General features: G+C 37.7%; 1 protein-coding gene across 1 annotated transcript; it reads left to right on the plus strand.

Annotated features, from left to right (window-relative positions):
* Positions 1–20,268: 20,268 nt before the first annotated feature.
* Positions 20,269–21,084, plus strand: LOC149201352 (uncharacterized). The gene has a single exon (XM_089401255.1). It carries the CDS (start codon positions 20,269–20,271, stop codon positions 21,082–21,084), a length of 816 nt encoding a protein of 271 aa, XP_089257381.1.

The following is a 21,084-nucleotide window of genomic DNA, read 5'->3' on the forward strand; positions in this document are numbered from 1 at the left end:
GAAGAGTTCCTAACACCACTTTACTCATCTTATCCATGGGGGGTCTCGGGAATTGTAGTCTACCATCTTGCTAGTCATCTTGATATTATTCTTGCAAGGTATATCATGTCAGCTAAACTAAATCACAATGAACCAATGTACCTTAGCATAATTCAGAGAGGATACCTCATCTACGGGATCAAAAAATCAGCGTAATACATGTAAAACATGTTGGGTGTGTGTTATATTCCTTCCATCCCAACCCCCCTTTTGTTGTGGGGGTTTGAGGGGGGGCAGCCAACCCCCACTTCGTTGTGTCGGGCGCAGCGGAGGGGGGAGGTCAATAGGGGGCAAAAACCCCCTCTGTCGAGGGGTTTGAGGGGGGCGGCATCAGTCTACGAGGTCTGTGGCAGCACCCTGGCGAAATTTTTTTTTGGACCCTATATTAGGTGGTCAAACCTACCTATGGTTTTGTGCATGTTTTTCGCAGATGGTTTTAGGCATGATGGTTTTCTTCCCATGGTATTTTATGGATCCAGTCAAGGGAACTACGGTTATGTTCTAATAGATGGTTTATGGATTGGGGTTTATGGATGCTTCGGCAAGTATATATATAGATATATATATATATATACATATATGTATTGTAACATTGAAAGGAATATAACGAAAAATCAATCCGGTAGTCCTAGTTTTGGGATCTAGGGGAAAACCTTTGTGTATATTTGTTTTATTTTTATGCTCTCGCCATTTTTTATTTTTTATTTTTAGAATTCGTATGCAGGTAATTTATGTACAGGGTTAAAACCTACAAAACATAATCATGACAACATATAGAAATATAAAACATAACCATATAACCATATAACCATCATTCTAGCCAGAGTCAAGTCATCAATGCATGACCATATCAACTACACATACCATGACCACATGCATAAAAAAAACCATCACAGCAATGTACACTTGACCACATGTGAATACTAACGTGCATAACAATGCATAATCAAGCATACACTCATGACAACACACTCCACAACAACACCATCAAATTCCCATGACCTCACTACAACCATGATCAACACCTTGCAAATGTAATAAGAACAAGGTCTTACAACATAAGAAACACATATGCAATCAATGTGAATGCATGACCAACACACAACCCATCTAGTCTGAGGGAATGACCTTCCTCCCACAACTACCCAAGTAATCGACCAACCAGGGTAAATATGCGACGAGAAGTTACTATGACATGATTTGAATCCCTGTGTGTCAGTTAAGGAGGTGGAACCGATGGAAACACACCATACCCTACCTTTTTCACCTGCTACAAGACTCCCATAATTCATCCCAATCATTCCCCTGACCATCCCCTTGGTCCTAGTGAATTTTATATGATTAAACCCCTGGATTCTCCCTTGATATGGACAAGGGTTCATCTGGGAGGCTCCAAACGCTTGCACAACAAGGCATGCATGCATCTAGGGACTTTTCTCCTCAAACCTATACTTGTGAACCCCAGATTTGTGCCACTTTTCAATCCCAGAATCTAGGTCACTGCCCAAAAAACCATGTAGCTTTCAGAATCCATAAATTACATGATGAGAAGACTTACAAATCAAATCTAACTCTAGGACTAGGCCTGACCATCACCAACTGAGACTAACATTCTGTCAAACACTTGGCATCAATGCAATCTACACGAAATGAATATAAGACATAACATAAATGACTGATAACTCATATGAGACTTAACAAGAAGGATCACCACCCTCTTCCTTTATTTTTTTTGGACATCAATTAGGTATTACATCCATTATCCTTTCATTTACAAGTAAATACATGAAATAACTATGATAATAACCAGTCATATAACCAACATTAAACCATGTAAATAAAAATGAGATAAAAACTATTTAGGCCACATAATAACAAGTACAAAAGGGTGAGGAATAGAAAGAAAATTGAGCTAGAAATGATGAGGCGTCCGCAATGAAGGTGACCTAATTTGTGTTCACACTCCTCATAGCCTCCCCTGGTGTGGCTGGTCAAGGTCACGTTGTCCCCTGGCCGTCATGGTGGAACTGCTTCAGAACCTTGGCACCCATTCCTTCAAGGATATGGTCACTGGTAGGCCTCCAAAACAGGACTTGTTTTTCACAAATTTTTCCTCCAGATTGGCCTTCTGCTTGACAAGAGGAAACTCAGATAACGAAGGAACAATACGCTCTCATCAAAAGGAACTACCTCAGAGGAATAAAGGAATAGAGAAAGAGAAAAGAAAATATATTCGAATAAGAAATGGAAAGGCCCCTGAGATGCATTCCCTAATAGACAAAAATCCAACAAAATCTTAGGAACAGATGCAAGAATAGAGGAAAAAAAAGAACAACTGCAACCCCATAGCAAAGAAAATACGAAACTGGAAATCTAGGACTCAGGAGTATCAATCTACAGACAATACATGTAATAACATGTAGTAATATGCAATTTTATGGGCATATGGCCAACTGAAAGAGCCTTGAATTGGTGGATTCAAAGAAAATGGGCACCCAAGGGAGAAATAAAACTTTAGTTGGGATCCAAAGTATTCTTCACAATCATCTTTGACCTCCTACAAGAGTTCTAGTCTAGGTTCACCTTTACTCCTTACCAACTGATTACTGGGATCCTTCGGTCTTACAAACTATAGGATACAAGCTGGGCGAGTATATAAAAATTTCTGAAGGTACTAGAACATGACATTATGTTTCCTATGCCCATATTTGTGTATACATTAATGTCTCTAGAGCCCTTCCATAAGAAACTAAATTAATATTCAGGGATGAATTCTAGCTTCAAAGTATAGTCTATGAACATATCCCCTTCAGATGCAGTAAGTGCCACGAGCATGTGTATCTCTTCTGAGACTGTCCTCTTAACAAAACCCCTCAATCTCCAGAACAGACAAGAAAAAAAAAGACAATGAAGGCTTCACTAAAGTCATCTTCGGGAATAAGAATAACAGGAAAAAGGTGATCCCCAAGAAGAATCAATACAAAGAGTCAAGTCAAAACTGGTTCGAGGCACTAAACATCACTGAGGAACAAAAGGATCCCAACTACCTAATAGGAGATGAAGCAGGAGAAGAAGGACTGAACCAATCCGACAGAGAATACGAAGATAGGGACACAGTCTATATGAATAATGGGGAGGAGCATGCACAAAATGATATAGAAATAGAGCAAATGGCGAAAAAAGTAACACCGGAGGAAAGTGCCATAGAAGAAGCTATGGAAGGGATAGATTTAGCAATAATTACAGAGGCATGGAAATTAAATGTAATTAAAGCCATACCAGAACACTAGCTACAAAAATTAAAGGTTCTTATCTCCTCCGAGAGGATTTAAAACTTAGAGCACTCCACCCCATTTAAGAAAGTACAACATCAAAAGGAATCTTAGCAAATATTCTAGTAGGAGGACTCAACCTCAAAGGCCCAAGCTGGAAAAGAGGCAAAAAGACCACCAGTCAGCTCCTCCAAGAACTGGGAGACAAGCTAATCAATGAAGGAAAGGTAAAAGCTATGGCCCTTAATCCCTCTCCATGTCAATGAATTGCATTTCTTGGAATATTAGAGGACTGAATCGTCTTGGGAAAAAACGAATCTTGAAAAACATAATTATTTCTGATAATCTGGATATCCTTCTAATTCAAGAAACCAAACTCGAGTCGGTATACCCCCTATCCTTCTAAACTCTCGTTTCAAGCCTTACAACATATTATCCAACTCGACAACAGGTTCGTCGAGAGGAATAATGACCCTATGGAAAGACTCCAAGTCTGAACTCATATCCTCCTTGGCCACTCATCATTCCATAACTATGGTCTTGAGTATCATAGGCACCAATGAGAGTATCAGCATAACAAATGTCTATGCCCCGGACAAGGTTATAGATCGAAATAAAATGCTCCAATGCATCTCCATCCTCTTTGATCCTATAAACTTTCCTTTCAAAATCATAGCAGGTGACTTTAATATGATAACTAATCTAGCTAAGAAGAGAGATGGTATCCGGAAGCTCAATAAGGACTCTGGGGATTTCTTTACTACCATAGAAAACCTCAACCTTGTAGACATACCTACCAACAATGGCATTTTTACCTGGAATAATAGAAGAGGAGGAGACTGTCAAATAGCCTCATGGTTAGACCACTTCCTTTTATCAGAGGAAACTTATCTCACCTCTTGGGAAACAAAGGCAAGAATTCTCCCACAAGCAGGCTCAGATCATTGGACTATCTCTCTCAAGAATCAAATTTCCAATGGCCAAAAAAATAAACCTTTCAGATTCGAAGCCTTCTGGTTGGATCACCCAAACTTCATGGAAAAAATGAAACAATGGTGGTCAAATCCTCCCACCAGATTAGGCAACAAAATGTATAAATTCCAACAAAAGCTAAAATATATCAAAGAGGAAATCAAAAAATGGAATAGAGAATCATTCGGCAACATCATCATGAATATATATATATATATATATATATATATATATATATATTAAGAAAAATGGATCACAAATTGGAACTTCTCCAACAAAATATAATTAAATAAGAGCTTACGGAGAGCAAAAAGAAAGAGGAACAAAGATTACAACAAAGCTAGGAGGAAAGATTCATCCAGGAAGAGAAGTTGTGCCAACAAAAATTTAGAATCAATTGGCTGAAATATGGGGAAAAGAATATTGTTTTTTTTTCATAAATCAATGATACAGCATAGGAGGAACAACATAATTTTGGCTCTGAAGAACCGAGAGGGTCATCTCATTCACTCCCATGTGGAGTTGGAAGTTGAACTCACTCATTACTTTGGCTCTATTCTCAAAGAGCCAAGGGATGACCAAGTTAAGAAAATTAAAAAGATCACCAACCATATCCCCAAAATCCTCACTGAAGAGCATAACAAAATGCTCCTGAGAAAAGTGTCCCTCCTGGAAGTTGAATATGTGATAATGAGAATGCCTAATGGTAAAGCCCATGGTCCGGACGATTTCACCATTGACTTCTACAAACCTTGTTGGCCCATACTCAAACTAGAAGTCCATGCCCTTGTGGAAGAGTCTTGGATTCAAAAGTATGTCCTAAAATCCCTGAACTCCACTTTCCTTACCTTGATGCCCAAAGGCAAAACCGTTGACTCCCATAACAAATTCAATCCTATAGCCCTTTGCAATGTCATTTACAAAATCATCTCCAAAGTCCTCATCAATTGGATAAAATCCATCTTGCCTCTCCTTACCTCTCATCACCAATCTGGTTGCGTGGAAGGTAGAAAAATCCTGGATAGTATCATATTTTCTCATCAGTTCATCCACTCTCACAAAACTCAAAAAAACCTAGTATGATAGTTCAATTGGACATGTCCAAAGCCTTCAACAGAATCAACTAGGAGTATATGAGACAAGTTCTGGAAACATTTGGGTTCCACAAAGATAGCATCAAATGGATCATGGTAATGGTGTCGAGAGTATTTTTCTCCATCCTCGTGAATGGTTCCCCTTCGTAACCCATCAATCCTACCAGGGGCATCAGACAAGGAGATCCTATCTCTCGCTTCCTCTTTGTCATCATGGTTGAAGGTCTTACTGATCCAAGTGAATATTGGTGGCCACCCGCTAATTCCACTTGGATCCCCTCTAGTGCTTCTTACAGTTTGTTTCAGTTTCCTTAATTATAGCACAATTTACTATTTTTAGCAGTTTTTCGGGTCCTAAACTTCCAGAGCCGTTTTGAGGCCCTAAACGACGTTTTTTGGGAAATCTACCACCAACGATTTTTCTGATAAAAATCATCTTTTCCGTCGTATTCCTCGGAGAGATCTTTCCAACGGGCTATCATGCGCGTCCAACGGAGATAGTACGACCAATTCGCGACCCCGGGAAGTTGATGTACCAACTTACCCAAAAACGGGGCCGACAATTTGGCGTTTCATCTTCTAGGGTTAGGTTTTGGAATGTGAAGGGTTTTCCATTGTTTCTCAACAATAAATAGGCCCTCGAGCCTCATTGTAACACAGTTCGAAAAAGTTCAAAGGCATGTAGCCGACACATCTCTTCTCAGAGATAAGCTACCATCGCCCTAGTTGGGTTATTTCTATTTGTAAGCATATTTCAGTATTCTCCATTAATGAAATGAAGTATTATTTCCGCGGCATATCTATTTTTATGGTTATCTTATCTTTGTATTTATGGTTATCTCTGTAATCTGTTGCATTCCTGCTTAAATTCGGATCACTTACCCACTCTATTTATGTTGCTTTGCACTCTAACAAGCTCTAAGGGCTCCAGCCTTATGCCTATGCTCCCCCCTCCATGCACCAACAATTCATGGATGACACCCTTCTCATGGGACTCTCGATAACCAGAGAAGCATCCTCCTTTAAGTCCATTTGTTCTGACTTCTCTGTGTCCTCCGGTACCACTATCAACCCTAAAATCCAAGTTGGTCTTCTTTAACACCCTGTTGCCGATCTTCAAAAACATCACTAGTTTTCTGGACTTCCCCATTAGCACCCTCCCCTCCAACTACCTAGGGGTTCCCCTAACAGACATGCTACTCTCCAAGGCTATTTGGGAAGACCTGATCAATAAGTTGGAGAAAAAAATTGCCAATTGGACCTTCAGATCTCTCAATCTAGCAAATCATCCTGTCCTTGTTAAATATGTTCTTCAGGCCATCCCGCTCTACTTGTATTTGGCTTTGGCTGCCCCCAAAGTGATTTCAAACAAAATCAAAAACATGTAGAGGAATTCTTATGGAGAGGTGGAGAGGTTAAGTAGAAATGGGCTCTCTTTGCATGGTAAAATATTTGCAAGCCTAAAAATTATGGAGGCCTTGGTTTAAGATACACAGACCTTTTGGGGAAGCCCTGGGTGCCAAAACCTTATGGAGATGGATTATATTCCAACTCCCCTTGGGGAATCCTATGTAAAGATAAGTACACCCATTCCCTTTCGCAAGAGAAAATCATCAAGCTAAATGGAAATATCAAAGGGTCAATTATTTGGAATCAAGCCTGGGAGAACAAGGATAGCATTCAAAAACATAGTTTCTGGGAGATTTGCAATGGAAACAAGGCTCTCTTCTAGGAAGACGCTTGGAAACAAAGGTCATAACTGGATCAAGATCAATACCATCAAATCAAGACCGACATGCAAAATATAGGGAAGACTAAAGTAAGCCAATATTGGAATCCGAAAAGAGGACAAATAGAGAATCTAGTTGGATCAAAAGAATTGGGCTCCCCATAGTAATCCTCAATCCTGGTATGATCTTTCTTCAGAACTTCAAAAATGACAAATGCTCCTTGACTCCGCTGAGGACAAAATCAGGTGGGGCAAAAATTCAGCACGTCTTTTCAATTTAAAAGAAACCTATAGATACATTGCCAAGATGGATCAACTGCAACTAGACTCGAAATGGAATTCCATCTGCGACAGGAAGAACTAGCCTAAAATATCTATCTTTCGAAAGTACTTGAACAAGCCCTTAAGTACTTGAACAAGCCCTTAACTAGACCCCTACTAGCTATGAAAGGCATTTTGTCAAACATATCACAAATATGTAATATATAGGTGTTATAAACTGATTTAAGCATAGGAGTCTCATACTTATTTGAGAATCACTATGAAGCATTGTCCCCTTATGTCATTTGTTGCTTTATCATCTATTAGGTCATAGATACATTTTTCATTCATTTACAAGTAAAAACATGATGAAATCCATACATAGCTATTGTCATAAAACATATACATAAGCAGCATTATAGCAACAGAAATACCAAGGAAAACACAACCATATCATCCACATATAAACTAGTATAATGCTCATAGAAATACAAGGAGAAATAACCTTATAATGATGATGAAAAATCCAAACCCGAGATGGGACTACCATGGTCCACCTGACCATGGAATGGTTGAGCCAAATCTCTCTTTAGCAATTCACCCTCGTGCCATATTCCAAGCATGAATGTAGGACTCAAACCAAAAGAACCAACTAGGTCATTCTGAGGCTAAACCACCTCACCCTCATCAATAGAAGCTAGGATTTACCATAATCCATCCCAGATCACTAGGTCAACATAATAAACATGAAATAATAGGATTTACCGTGATCTCCACCTTATCACTAGGCCAAACAAGCATGGATGCTACTGAATCTCTCCACCTACATCGTGAGGAATTCTCTTACCTCCTATTCTCTCAGGCTTTACCACAATCCACACCGAATCACTAGGCCCTAAACTGAGACTTACTCTCCAAGCTTTACCACAAATCCAAAACCCAGGATTACTAATCCCAACGAAGAGAAATCCACCTCTTGGATTATCATATATCCTACCATTCACTGACAAGGATTCTTAGGCCCAACGAGGCAACACAATCCTGGATTTACATCAACCCATAGTCAGGCTCAGGGGTTACTAGGCCAGTCGATTTACCGTGATCCATAGTATGGTTTAGGGACTATTATGCCATGTGTTCTATCATTCGGAGATCCACCTCACTCAGTGTCGAATCCATCTGGAAATCCATCTCAACCAAATCATGATAACCCCATAACACCATGCCTATCTGAAAATTGCAAGGCTAAGCTGAAAACATTGTCACACCTAGCAAAACCCATTCCATAACAGCAAAAAAACCACATGCAATACCATGCACCCCAAATCTAGCAAGGAAAATACACATGCAAATTGATACCTATAAAGAATAATGTTGTAGTTGCTTGATCTCTGCTTCCTCTTGCCTTTTTCCTTTCTTGATCCAATGCCAATGTGCTCCAAGAAAACTCTAACTGTCCAAGAGTGAGAGAGAGAGAGAATAATGAGAGAGCTCCAAAACTGAACTGGCAAAAGGTTACAAACTGATCTTCATAAGCCTTTTTATCAATTAGGCCTCTATTTTCTTCATTTTCCATTATTTTCCTTCAACTTACTCCTCACATGCAACCTATGACCTTTCACCTTCCTTTTCTCCTAATTTCTAATATTTTCATAAATAAATGTGCTAAAGATGCCATTTTTCCTTTCCAAAGCCTTATCCATTGTCTTTTTCAATTTCCTTAACCATAATAAACTAGTGAACACCCACACTAGGATGTTTTTCCCAACATTTAGCTTGGAATAAGTCTCCCATCAACCATGGTTATTATTTTTTCCTTTATTAACTTTTATTACATGGAATTTTCACCAAGGTTGCTACAACTACGTCTTTGGGCCCTGGGTAAATAGTGGGGAGGTTGCTTCATTAGTCTCAACAAGACCATGAGTACATGGAAGATCTTCCTCAACACAAGGATAGATCCCTCATATTGAGTGGTAATGTATCTCCTAAAAAGAACTCTCACTCACAGAGTCTTCTCCTTTAATAAGACAAAGAAACGACTTCTCACAAAAGTCGCATAAATGGACACTCTCACATAATTGGCAACAGGTCATCTTGAATCTGCTAGTCAGATTCAAGTCACACTTATCATCATCAAAATCATCTTGCAATTCTGAGACCAATGGCTATAAACATGACTATTTTCTGATAAAGTGTCAACATGACCCTCTTTCAACACTGTGCCACCTCAGTTTTCATGTGAAGGCTAAAGCGATGAATTTCTTGCAAAGATTTAGATCTTGCTGCCCTGTTGCAATGTACAATAATCACCAGAACTTGTAAATCTACAAACATTCTTTTTCTGAAAGAAACACAAGTAAATGGTCACAATGCATCTTTATGCCTCCCAATCTAATGATGGCCTTGAAATCAGCTACTCAAATGCCAAAATGGATTGTGCCATCATGATCCTTGTCAAAAATCGGTTCAGATGAGTATAAAATTGACCCCATTCTGACACTTGCAAATTTGGGCCTCTAGGGAATCTAAAAGATTCCTCAAAGATTTATTTTCTCAGGTTTTTCTCTGGAACTGGGGACGTCATGGTTCCACTGTCTCCAAGCTCCAACTATTCACAGTTCCGTTGCTTCCTATTTCACTCTATGCTCTGGTTTTGGTCGCAACTTCCTCTTATGGCGTCGAATTGAGGTGTCGTCTTTGCCATTCAAATTAGGATGACGAGATTTTCAATCTAGTCCTAGTTTCGATGAGATCCAAAGACTTCAATTTTGAGGTTCTCCAGAGCCACCTAGATCATTCCTCCCACTGAGGATATTTTGGTACTCCAAAATTATAAACATGACTGTAATCTAATCTGCATAACAAATGTCTCTGAAAGGCCACACTTTCTTCTCCTTCACCTTTGTACTTTAGAGCTCGAAGTGTTGAAACCAACACTTGTATCCATATGCAAACATGTAGCTACTAATACATATTCAATTACAAGACCAAAGCAAGACCCAAACAAAACCCCATACTTGCCAAGGGTTTATGACACACTCATGGTCAAGTTTACATTGATTTACAACAAAAACCTTATCCCATGCTAGCTGAGTAAAAGGCCAAAGTATCAATATGTTGCATAGACAAGTGATGTTATGCATTCATCACTTTTACAAACAAATTTTCAACATGTGATTTACAATGGTGGTCAGGAGAAGCTATTTAAAAGGGATTCCAACTCTGGATATAGCTTCTTGGGACACAACTCTGGATGGAGCTCGCAACATGTAGCTATATTATGTCCATGCTTGTTACAATGGTTGCAATGGTTCTTCCTCCTCCATAATTTCCTAACCTTATTTTTCTCTTGATGTGGAGAAGGGACTTCATGTCTTAGTTTTTTCTTGGTTTCCATTCTTTTCCAACACTTGGTAACAACATGATTATTCAAACCAAAAAATGTACATGGTTTTGTACGCCATAAATTTTTCCTAATATTTCTTGTCTGCTCATAATTGAATGGAACACTAGCATACATGTGGGGATCATACCTTTTAGGAATTTCCTTGCTGCGATTCCAAGAAGAAGGTTTATACCTTGTCCTTTTCTTGGATCTCTTGTTGGAGGTACCATTCTCGAAAAGTAATGTGCCACCCCTTCTCTAAGATGGTATTGACAATGGCTTGGATTCTTTGTTTGAGGAATCTCTTGCTTCTTCTACCTCTAAACACTCTCCTTCAATATACCTCAATCCTACAAATTGAGGCCTTCTTACAACCTCCATTGGTTGAGTAATTCCTTCGCCCTTACTATATCCTCCTCCTTTATACCCTATCTTTGTGAGGAGTCTCATGTTGGTGCCTGAAATAGTTATCTCAATGCTTCCAATAGAAATAAAATCCTAATAAGGAGTTTATTTTACCTTTGATCCTATCAGTGATGCTTGGTCATCTTCTTTGGAAAGATTTCCTTTTGTATTCGAACATTCTCCCATTTGCTACCCCACAGTTTGTTCTAACATAAGCCCCAATTTCCAGTTTTCTTCCTCTGTATCTTGTAGAAGACTGCTAAGCTTTGCATTTTTTGCATGAATGCAATGGTTAATCTCTTCCAACTCTTCAAGTATTTCTCACTTCAATCCTTTTCCCATGATGACATTCACAATCTCTAGAAAAATGGTAAGACCATTGTGATACCACTTGATCCAAAAAAAATGTGAATAATTCATTGCGAGACATTTTACAAACACTTATATTTGCATGTGAAACATGAACAACAATACTTCACCAATCCATCAAAATAAACATGAATCAAATAACCAAGATGAAATCATAACACAAGACATGATAACAAAGTTTGTCCAATGTGGAATATGTCTTCGGGCCCTAGTTCAATAGTAGGGAGGCCACTTCATTAGTCTCAACAAGATAATGAGTACATGGTAGATCTTCCTCAACACAAGGATAAATCCCTCATCTAGAGTGGTGATGTCTCTCTTACAAAGAGACGCTCTCCTTTAAAGAACTCTCACTCACAAAGTTCTCTCCTTTAACAAGACAAAGAGATGACTTCTCACAAAAGTGGCATAAATGGATATTCTCACATAAGTGGAAACATATCCTCTTACTCATCATCAAATCATACTCATCATCATCAAAATCATCTCGCAATTCTAAGAACAATGGCAATAAACATGATTACTTTATGATGAAGTGTCAACCCTATTTTAGCACTGCACCACCTTGGTTTTCATGAAAATGCTAAAGCGATGAATTTTCTGTAAAACTTCATATCTCATTGCCCTGCTACAACATATAACAATCACCAGAACCTACAAATATACATCCATCCTTTTTCTAAAAGAAAAACAAGTAAATGGCCATAATGCATCTTTATACCACCCAATCTAACAATGGCTTGAAAATCGGCTACTCAAATACCAAAACGGACTACACCACCACAATTCTTGCAAAAACTCATTTTAGATGAGTATAATCTTGACCCCATTATGACACCTACAAATATGGGCCTCCAAGGAATATAAAATATTCTTCTACTTAGGGTTCTTCTTTGGAACTCGGTGCATCATGTTTTCGTCGTCTCCGACTTCCACCTATTCGTGGTTCCATTGCTCATTATTTCACACTATGCTTTGTTTCCACTCGTGGCCTCCTCTTCTGGCTCTAGACAAGTAAAAAAGTTTAAATCTTGGGGGGGGGGGATGAACTTACCAAATTCCTACCCACGGTCCAATGGTAAGCACCCTAGCTATCTCACAGCCCAATCGAGGTCGAGTCCCGCTGTTTGTTTGTTTTATAACCATTTTTCTTAAGTAAAACCCTCATCAAGCTTAATATAAAAATTGTCTGCTAGCAATATGTTGATTATTTGTTAATGTTTGGATTCATCATGTAACAAAGCCCGTAATTGTTAGCTATCATTTTAAAAAAATTGGAGAACTATTTTTTTTTTTACCATGTCAATTGTTTGTCTGTCGTTTGGAGTGAACCGTCAGAATGGCTACACGTAATTTCATCGTTGTTATAACGTTGGTTTGTATTTATTTGTTGCTTCCAACTAGCCTAGGTTCAACTCCCACTGGTTCCTTGTAAAGTATGACCATTGGGCATTAGGCATCATTAATTGTTGGTGGTGTATTTTGGTGCTATCGTTGGCAGGTCGGCTAGCTGACTGGCGCAGGTTCAATCCCCACCGGCCTCCTATTTTCAAATCTAGCAGGGTCAATGTTGGTAGGTCTACTGAATTTGTCACGTAGTTTTTTGTTGCCAAATTTAGCGAAATGTCATCAAATATAGCTAGACTACCAAATTTAGCGAAATGTCATCAAATATAGCTAGACTGCCAAAGTTAGCTATGCTCCAAATTTAGTTGGCACTCTACTAAACCCTATCATTAGGTCTAGTTTGACCAGATATTTGACTGGCCATAACTTGCACATACTAAGTTGGATTGAGGCGTCATCTGCACTGTTGGAATCAGGACAATGAGATTTTCGATTTGTTCTTGGTTTTGATGAGATCAAAAGACTTCAATTTTTGCGCTTCTCTAGAGCCACCTAGATCAATTTTAGAGGATGAAGCAACATCATCTCATCAAAATTACACAAGCGTAAAAGATGAGCCAACATCAAAAGGTGGAGAATTACTTCATGAAGACATGCTCAAGGATATTTCAATACTAATTGAAAATCTCATCTCAAAGGAAGAACACATAGATGAAGATGAGCAAAACTTTTGGAGGAATGGCTGGAAGAAAATCCAAGTGATAGATATTGCATGGAGGATATAGGTACAATTCAAAGTGATATTGTTGAATTGTATGAGAATTTGAATTTCCTATAGGAGAGGATAAAAAGCCAAAGACTGCATATTCAACTTGTAACAACAGGGTTAGAGGTAATAGCATTAAAAAAAATGAGGAGAGGACTACAAAATGTATCAGTGGATTGACAAGAATTGTATAACTCTTTTGATAAAGGAGGATGTGAAATATCTTGAAGACAATGAAAATAGTGAAGTTAATCCAAAGACAAAGGTTGATAAATTGGTTGATGAATTGTGGATGCTATTGAGGAAGACATACACGAGAGGGCATTGCAGACAAAGGAAGACAGGCAACAAGAAATGCAATTTATTGAAGAACTTTGCATCAACAAAGCAATGGGGCAGCAACATAAAGTGTGGAAGGCTATAGAACTAAAGACAACATACCATCAAAAAATCAATAGAGTAGATAGGAATCTACAAACTAAATTTTGGAACCTAAGATGACTTCATCAGCATATGAAAGCACGTGGTCAGGAGACCATGAATTTTTTTTTCACCTTAGGAGTAATGATGCATGAGCATCTTACCTCCAAGTCAATATGAATTTTGACTAGACTTAAGGGTCTGCCATTTAACAAGGAAGTTGGTTCCCTTATTGAATGTCATTGTTTAATTATTTGTATTTTTTATGTCTTAAGGAAATATAGAGAAATTGTGAATATTGTAATTAGATCTACTTTTACGAAGAGATATCGAGAATGTTGAGTGAGTTAGAGAGATTTTTTTGACTTAGCTAGATCTCTTTGATGGCTTGTGGATCTAGAGGATCCTAAAATAGAGTTGTGTTGAGGATTTTGTGGCTCTAAACTAATTGCAGTTCAGAATCCTCTTTCTTATAATTATGTAAAATGAGAAGAAAGGGATGATGTAGAAGAAGTAAGTGAGTGAGGAGTGTCAAGAGAGCTAGCAAAGTAATGCCAAATATGGCCATAAGGCCAAGAGGGCCAATTATATTGTAAATCAATCCAATGAGAGGTCTCATGTAATTTTGTACAGAATATGTGTGTTTGTCAATAGAAAAAACCATTATGTTTGAGTGTTTTGAATTGAATGCGTTGAAACCTTTGTTGATTACGTTTAAAAGAGCCTTATAGTTTATACTTAAGTGTATATGTGTCACAGGTGTTACACTTGAGCTTGGGATGGATTGCACTTAGAGTGTGTGCACAATAGTACGCAGAGGTTGCAGAGCCATTGTTTAAAGCTCAGGAGGGAGAGCAACCGAGAACACAATTTAAATACAGTACATAGGGGCGAAAATCCTTTGGATCATAACCAACAAATCAATTTAATCAGAGTGACATTGTTTAGGAAATTAGAATTCACTGTAGAATTGTGGTGATAATGCTAGACTGTAGCATAATCGAAGTTGGTCCATTATGATTAAGATCCTGTAAGCAGAAGGGTTGAAAGAAGAACATAAGCAAGTTGACGTAGATTTAGGCTCACGTGGAAGGCATAAAGAGAATGGCCAACGAAAATACTGAGAGAGTGGGCCATATACATATGACCTAATTCTTTAACCTTCTCGAAAGGTTTGAAGGTGTGCTCGTAAAGAAAAGTGCCAAGGTCTGAGTTTGAGGTTATATGCCACGGTCATAAGGTGGCTATTGAAAGTTGCTACGAGAAAGATAAAGGAGCTTTAAATTGACTTTCTCTCGTGTGCTTGGTATAAAGAAGAGTTCGGCCACAATGGTTTGGGCCACGTGCCACTATTCAAGTACTTCAAGGAAATCATAAAATAAATTTTGTTTGATGAATAGGTTATGAGATTAATTTGAAGTTTTAACAATGTATGTAGAGAAAAAGTTTAACATTATGAATCTAATTGGAAATCATCTAGAAATTTCAATGAACAAATATTAGGTACGAAAGCATATGTGATTTTTTTTAACCAATGTATACAATTTAAAACATCCATCCACATCATACCTAAGCCCCAGATGGGTTGCATACAGATGGAGGCAAAAAATGTATATTTTAATTTCAAAATACATTCACAAAATACAAATTTGAGCCCATTTCACTAAAAATAATGCAAAAGATGTTTTTGGAAATGAGCAACTTATGAGATTAATTTGAAGTTTTAACAATGTATGTAGATAGATACGGTTCCTAGATACAACCTTTGGAATAGATTAGAAGAGCTAAAGGTTCCTCTCGAGTTGAGCGCTGCCGCTATAAGGTTATACGAGAATGTAATTGCCAAACTAAATAGCAATGAGGGGTGGTCGAAAGATATTCAGTGTAACATCGGAGTTAAACAAGGTTGCCCCCTCTCCCCTACCCTATTTTCCATTTACATCGATAAACTCGAAGGCTATTTAGAGGAAGCAGGATGTGATGGCATGATCTTAGCTACGATAGTCGTCATCCTTCTTCTCTATGCTGACGATATTGTTCTTTTCGCAAGGTGCCCATATGATCTTGATAAGCAACTCAGAATTCTTAAGGATTTCTGCTCTACCATGGGTATGACTGTTAACACTGAAAAAACAAAAGTTATGATTATCAAATCCAAGAAGGACACTTACGCTAATTTTATGTATGACAATAATAACTTGGAGGAAGTGTATTCTTACAAGTACCTAGGAATTGATATTCATCACAAGCTCAACTGGAACCATAGCATTGAGAAAAGGATTAATGGGGGGTGGAAAGCTTATTTTGGTCTTGAAAATAATTGTAAAATAGCAAACCTCGTAATGTGGGATAAAAAGAAGTTCACCTTTGAAACTTTAGTCACTCCTGTTATCTTATATGGCTGTGAGGTTTGGGGTGCAACATCCCCAGAGAATCATGGAGAAAGATTGAGCAAATCCAGAAGTGTTTTATAACTTATAACCTGAAAATTAAAAGTAATACACCCTATCTTATTCTCCTTATAGAAGCAAGTCTTTCCTCTATTGAGAGCATAGCTATGATTAGGTTTCTGGTGTACAAGCACAAACTCAATAACATAGACGATCATAGACTTCCTAAGCTAGCTTTAAATTCCAGCCAAAACCACCCAAGGCTTAATCGAGGGTGGCATAAAGACACAAGGACCTGGTTAAACTATTGGGAGATCAACGAGAATGATGCATTGCAAAACATAAATAACATTAAAGATATTGTTACTTCTAAGTTCAAAGAAAAAATGTGGTGTGAGAAAGATTTAGCGGCTAAAAGAAAATTAAGTTATTATAAGAAGGTCATCAACCCCACCCTAGAAGATCAAAAGTATCTCTCTATTTTAACTAGCTCAAAGAAGAAAATTAATATACCAAAGATTAGAACAAATTCTCATGAGCTCCATAGTGAAACAGGTCATTGGGCAGTTCCTAAAATGCCATGGATGGAAAGGATCTGCCATATATGTGAGAATAGGAATATCAAGGATGAAAACCACTTCCTCTTAGAGTGCTCCGCATACAACCACATTAGATCTTAGTTTCACAATCTTTGTTACGATACTGACCTTCCTAGCCTTTTACAATGTCAAAATTATAGTGAGCTCGGGAGGCTTCTCTCCAAGCTTTTTGAGCATAGGAATAAAATCTTAAATCAAAATAAATAAATTGTTTCTTTAGGTCCGATAGACCAATGTTTGGTCTCAGCAGATATTAACCATCATCATCATCATGATGTAAAAGCTATCAATTTGAAAATTAAACATGTTCCTATATGTTGCAATTGGTTATGCATATGCTTGTGATATAAGGGGGCTCTCACAACTAACAGAGCTTTTGGTTGAATTCAAATCATTGCATAGAAACAAAAGGATAAATATTAACATTATTAGCAACTTATAATTTTTTAAATTTACCATATAATAAAGTAAAAAAACATTTGGAATCGTGTGATTGAATTCTAATCATTTGGGAAGACAAAATGAACACATTGCAAAAGATGCATTTTGAATATGGAAATTTTATAATATGAATTTGAGAAAATTGAACCATGTTTCCATTCTTTAAAAGTGGGGCTAGGTATATGGTTCTGATATGTACAAAGTCATATGACAATTAATTAAGGGAACAACAACTTATAATTTTTTTAATTTACCATATAATAAAGTAAAAAAACATTTGGAATCGTGTGATTGAATTCTAATCATTTGGGAAGACAAAATGAACACATTGCAAAAGATGCATTTTGAATATGGAAATTTTATAATATGAATTTGAGAAAATTGAACCATGTTTCCATTCTTTAAAAGTGGGTCTAGGTATATGGTTCCGATATGTACAAAGGCATATGACAATTAATTAAGGGAACAACAACTTATAATTTTTTAAATTTACCATATAATAAAGTAAACAAACATTTGGAATCGTGTGATTGAATTCTAATCATTTGGGAAGACAAAACGAACACATTGCAAAAGATGGATTTTGAATATGGAAATTTTATAATATGAATTTGACAAAATTGAACCATGTTTCCATTCTTTAAAAGTGGGGCTAGGTATATGGTTCTGATATGTACAAAGGCATATGACAATTAATTAAGGGAACAACAATTGATTTAAAAGTGTATATAAGCTTATGATTGTGATATGTATAGCGACATATGATAATTAATGGAAAGATGATTTAAAGGTGGGGTTAGGTATATGTTTGTGATATGTAGGGGGCATATATCAATTAATCAAATAAAAAGAAATTGATTGTTAAAAATATTTCTTTTATAAATATACTTGGAAAGCAAGTATCATTTTCTTATGTTACTATGAAAAGGGAAATATTATATCAACATAAACTTGTAATAAAAATAGAATAAATTATCAATAACTAGAATCTAATTAAAAATAACTTACAATTTAAATTCAATTGAAACTCTAATAATTGTGAAGATAAAATGGGCACATAGTAATTCTTACCATGTCCCAAAAATATTACTTTAAATGCAATACTCAGTTCAAGTGTGCAGTTGGAACCATTGAGATGTTTTTCACCATTGAGATGGATTTCACTTCTCAAAATTTGCTTTGCATGCTAACTCATTCTAATACTTTACACCACCATAAATCTCTAAGAGTCTTTTGCTACCTACAAAGACATAGCCATAGTTTAGAGTTTCTACTAAATGTTTCATATTAGGTGGTTGAAATAGCCTATAGCCTCTCTTACATGTTTAATTTTAAGTTTGGATTATTCCTTGATTCAAAACAATGGATTCATTTTTCAAATGCATAATTATAATATTGAATTAAATTGCATTATATAAAAATCTGAGCTTATAATCTACAAGATTTTCAATAATTTTTTAAAATTTATGCAATATCTGTATTTTAAAAAATTATATTCTAAACACAACATATAATATTTTAATTGACAAATTTATAATAAATTAAATTATCAACCAATCAAAATTAAAATAATTGAATGCCAATAAATTTATTACTTAAACACCCTAGATATAATACTTTTCCATATCACAAAAAATAAAAATAAAAATAAAATCCAAATAATTTTATATTAGAGATAGCAAAAAAATCTGGCCAAATAACCTACAATAAATCTATACACATCTAAAATCATTTATCTATCTTTCCGAATTGCTAAATCTAAGAGATATCAAAATAATGTGGCAAAATGAGCCATTATAAATCTATAGACATAATTTCATTTATCTTCTACATTGTGTTATTAGGCCGATAGGCCTTTCTTTTGAAAGAGACCTTTCGTCGTCCTTTTCATTCTCAGATTGACACGTAGCGTGAAATTTAGGTCTATTCTCAGGTTGACACATGGTCTAGAATTTGGGTACATTTTCAAGTTGACACGTGGCATGAAGATCCAGCGAAACCCGATTTGCAGTAGGTCTTGACCTCGAGATGTGGCGTGCGTCCATAGGGAATTGTCTCCTCACTGGACAGAAAATGATTTCATCAAGGAACCGCCCAACGTGCGTTCGAGTCTCGAGCAGGCTAGAGATTTGGCCGAGCAATGCAGTGAGATGTCATACAGCAGGAAGCTTCTGATGCAGAGGGCTCTGGACATGGTGGCCGCTAAACTGAACTTGCATTTGCATGACCTGGATCTTTTGACAAAAAGTGGGGTATTGAGATCCTCAAATGCAATAGTGCTTTCGATGCCCGGACGGGGTGCTGGGCGAGAAGATGCGATGTTTTTTTATCAAGGATATTTTTGCTAGATCCTAGATTGGCAACGCAGATTTTTACGCCTATTTGAAACAGACTTTTCAAACGAAATGCTTTGCAATCTCTGGTTCAGCTCTTGGCTGAGGATGATAAAAATGCAGTTATTGTGGCCGGGGAAGGCGATATTGGCTACTTGGTGCATTGGTTGGATTCGAATATAGCTGTTATTCGGGAGCTTGCGGCCATGGCTGTGTCTGTTCTTTCTTTGACCGATGGGTGCAAGCATATCCTCGTTGTGGAGGGCGCTTTAGGTTCATTGGTTCGGCTCCTGGAATCCGGGAGCTCGTTGTGTAAAGAAAAGGCTGTGGCGGCCATTGGAGGGCTGACGAGCAATGCAGAAAATGCTTGGGGAATTGCAGCTTATGGTGGGGTTTGAGTTTTGATTCATATTTGCAAATCGGGAACCCCGGCTGCACAGGCCATGGCTGCAAGGGCGCTGAGGAATGTGGCCGTTGTGGAAGAGATAGGGAAAACGATGGCGAAAGAAGGGGCGATTACTGTTCTGCTCAATCTGGTTTCTTCTGGTATGCCATCTACGCAAGAAAATGCAATAGAGTGCCTGCATGCAATGGCTTCCCAAGATGAGAAAATGTGTCAGTTGATTGCCAAAGAAGGCAGAATTCAAACCTTGTTACGTCTTTTAGAAGAACCCACTACGCCCAAATCGCAGGAGCTCGTCATCAGAGCGATAAATAGTCTTTCTGCTTCTGTCAGCACTGCTAAGGCCTTGGTTTCTTCTTCAGGGTTTCTGAAGCAGTTGGCTTCTATTCTGAAAAATGGGCATTCGACTGTCCAGCAACTGGCTGCTTCCTCTATCTGCAATCTTTCATTCAGCAATGAAACCAAGAAGGCATTGGGTGAAGCAGGGTGTATTCCCCCTTTGGTGAAGATGTTGGAAGCCAAGCCAAGCACATCTCAGGAGGCATCTGCTCAAGCACTTTCTGCATTTCTCGTTGTGCAGACCAACAGGAAGGAATTCATCAAGGATGACAAGAGCATGGCCCGTCTGGTGCAATTGCTGGATCCCAGAAACCAAACTGTGGCTAAAAAGTTACCCCTTTCTGCATTGTTGGCTCTCTCAACCAGCAAAACTTGCAGGAAGAAGATTGCCACAGCTGGAGCATGTCAACATTTGCAAAAGCTCGCAGAGATGGCGGTTGCAGGTGCCAAGAAGATTCTTCAAAGACTCGCAGGAAGCCGGCTCCGCAACATCTTCAGCAGGAGATGGAGAGAATAA

This window comes from Pinus tabuliformis, chromosome 2_1 (assembly GCF_031772625.1).
Source record: "Pinus tabuliformis cultivar Carrire ecotype Pingquan chromosome 2_1, CPIR1, whole genome shotgun sequence".
Classification (NCBI taxonomy): Eukaryota; Viridiplantae; Streptophyta; class Pinopsida; order Pinales; family Pinaceae; genus Pinus; species Pinus tabuliformis.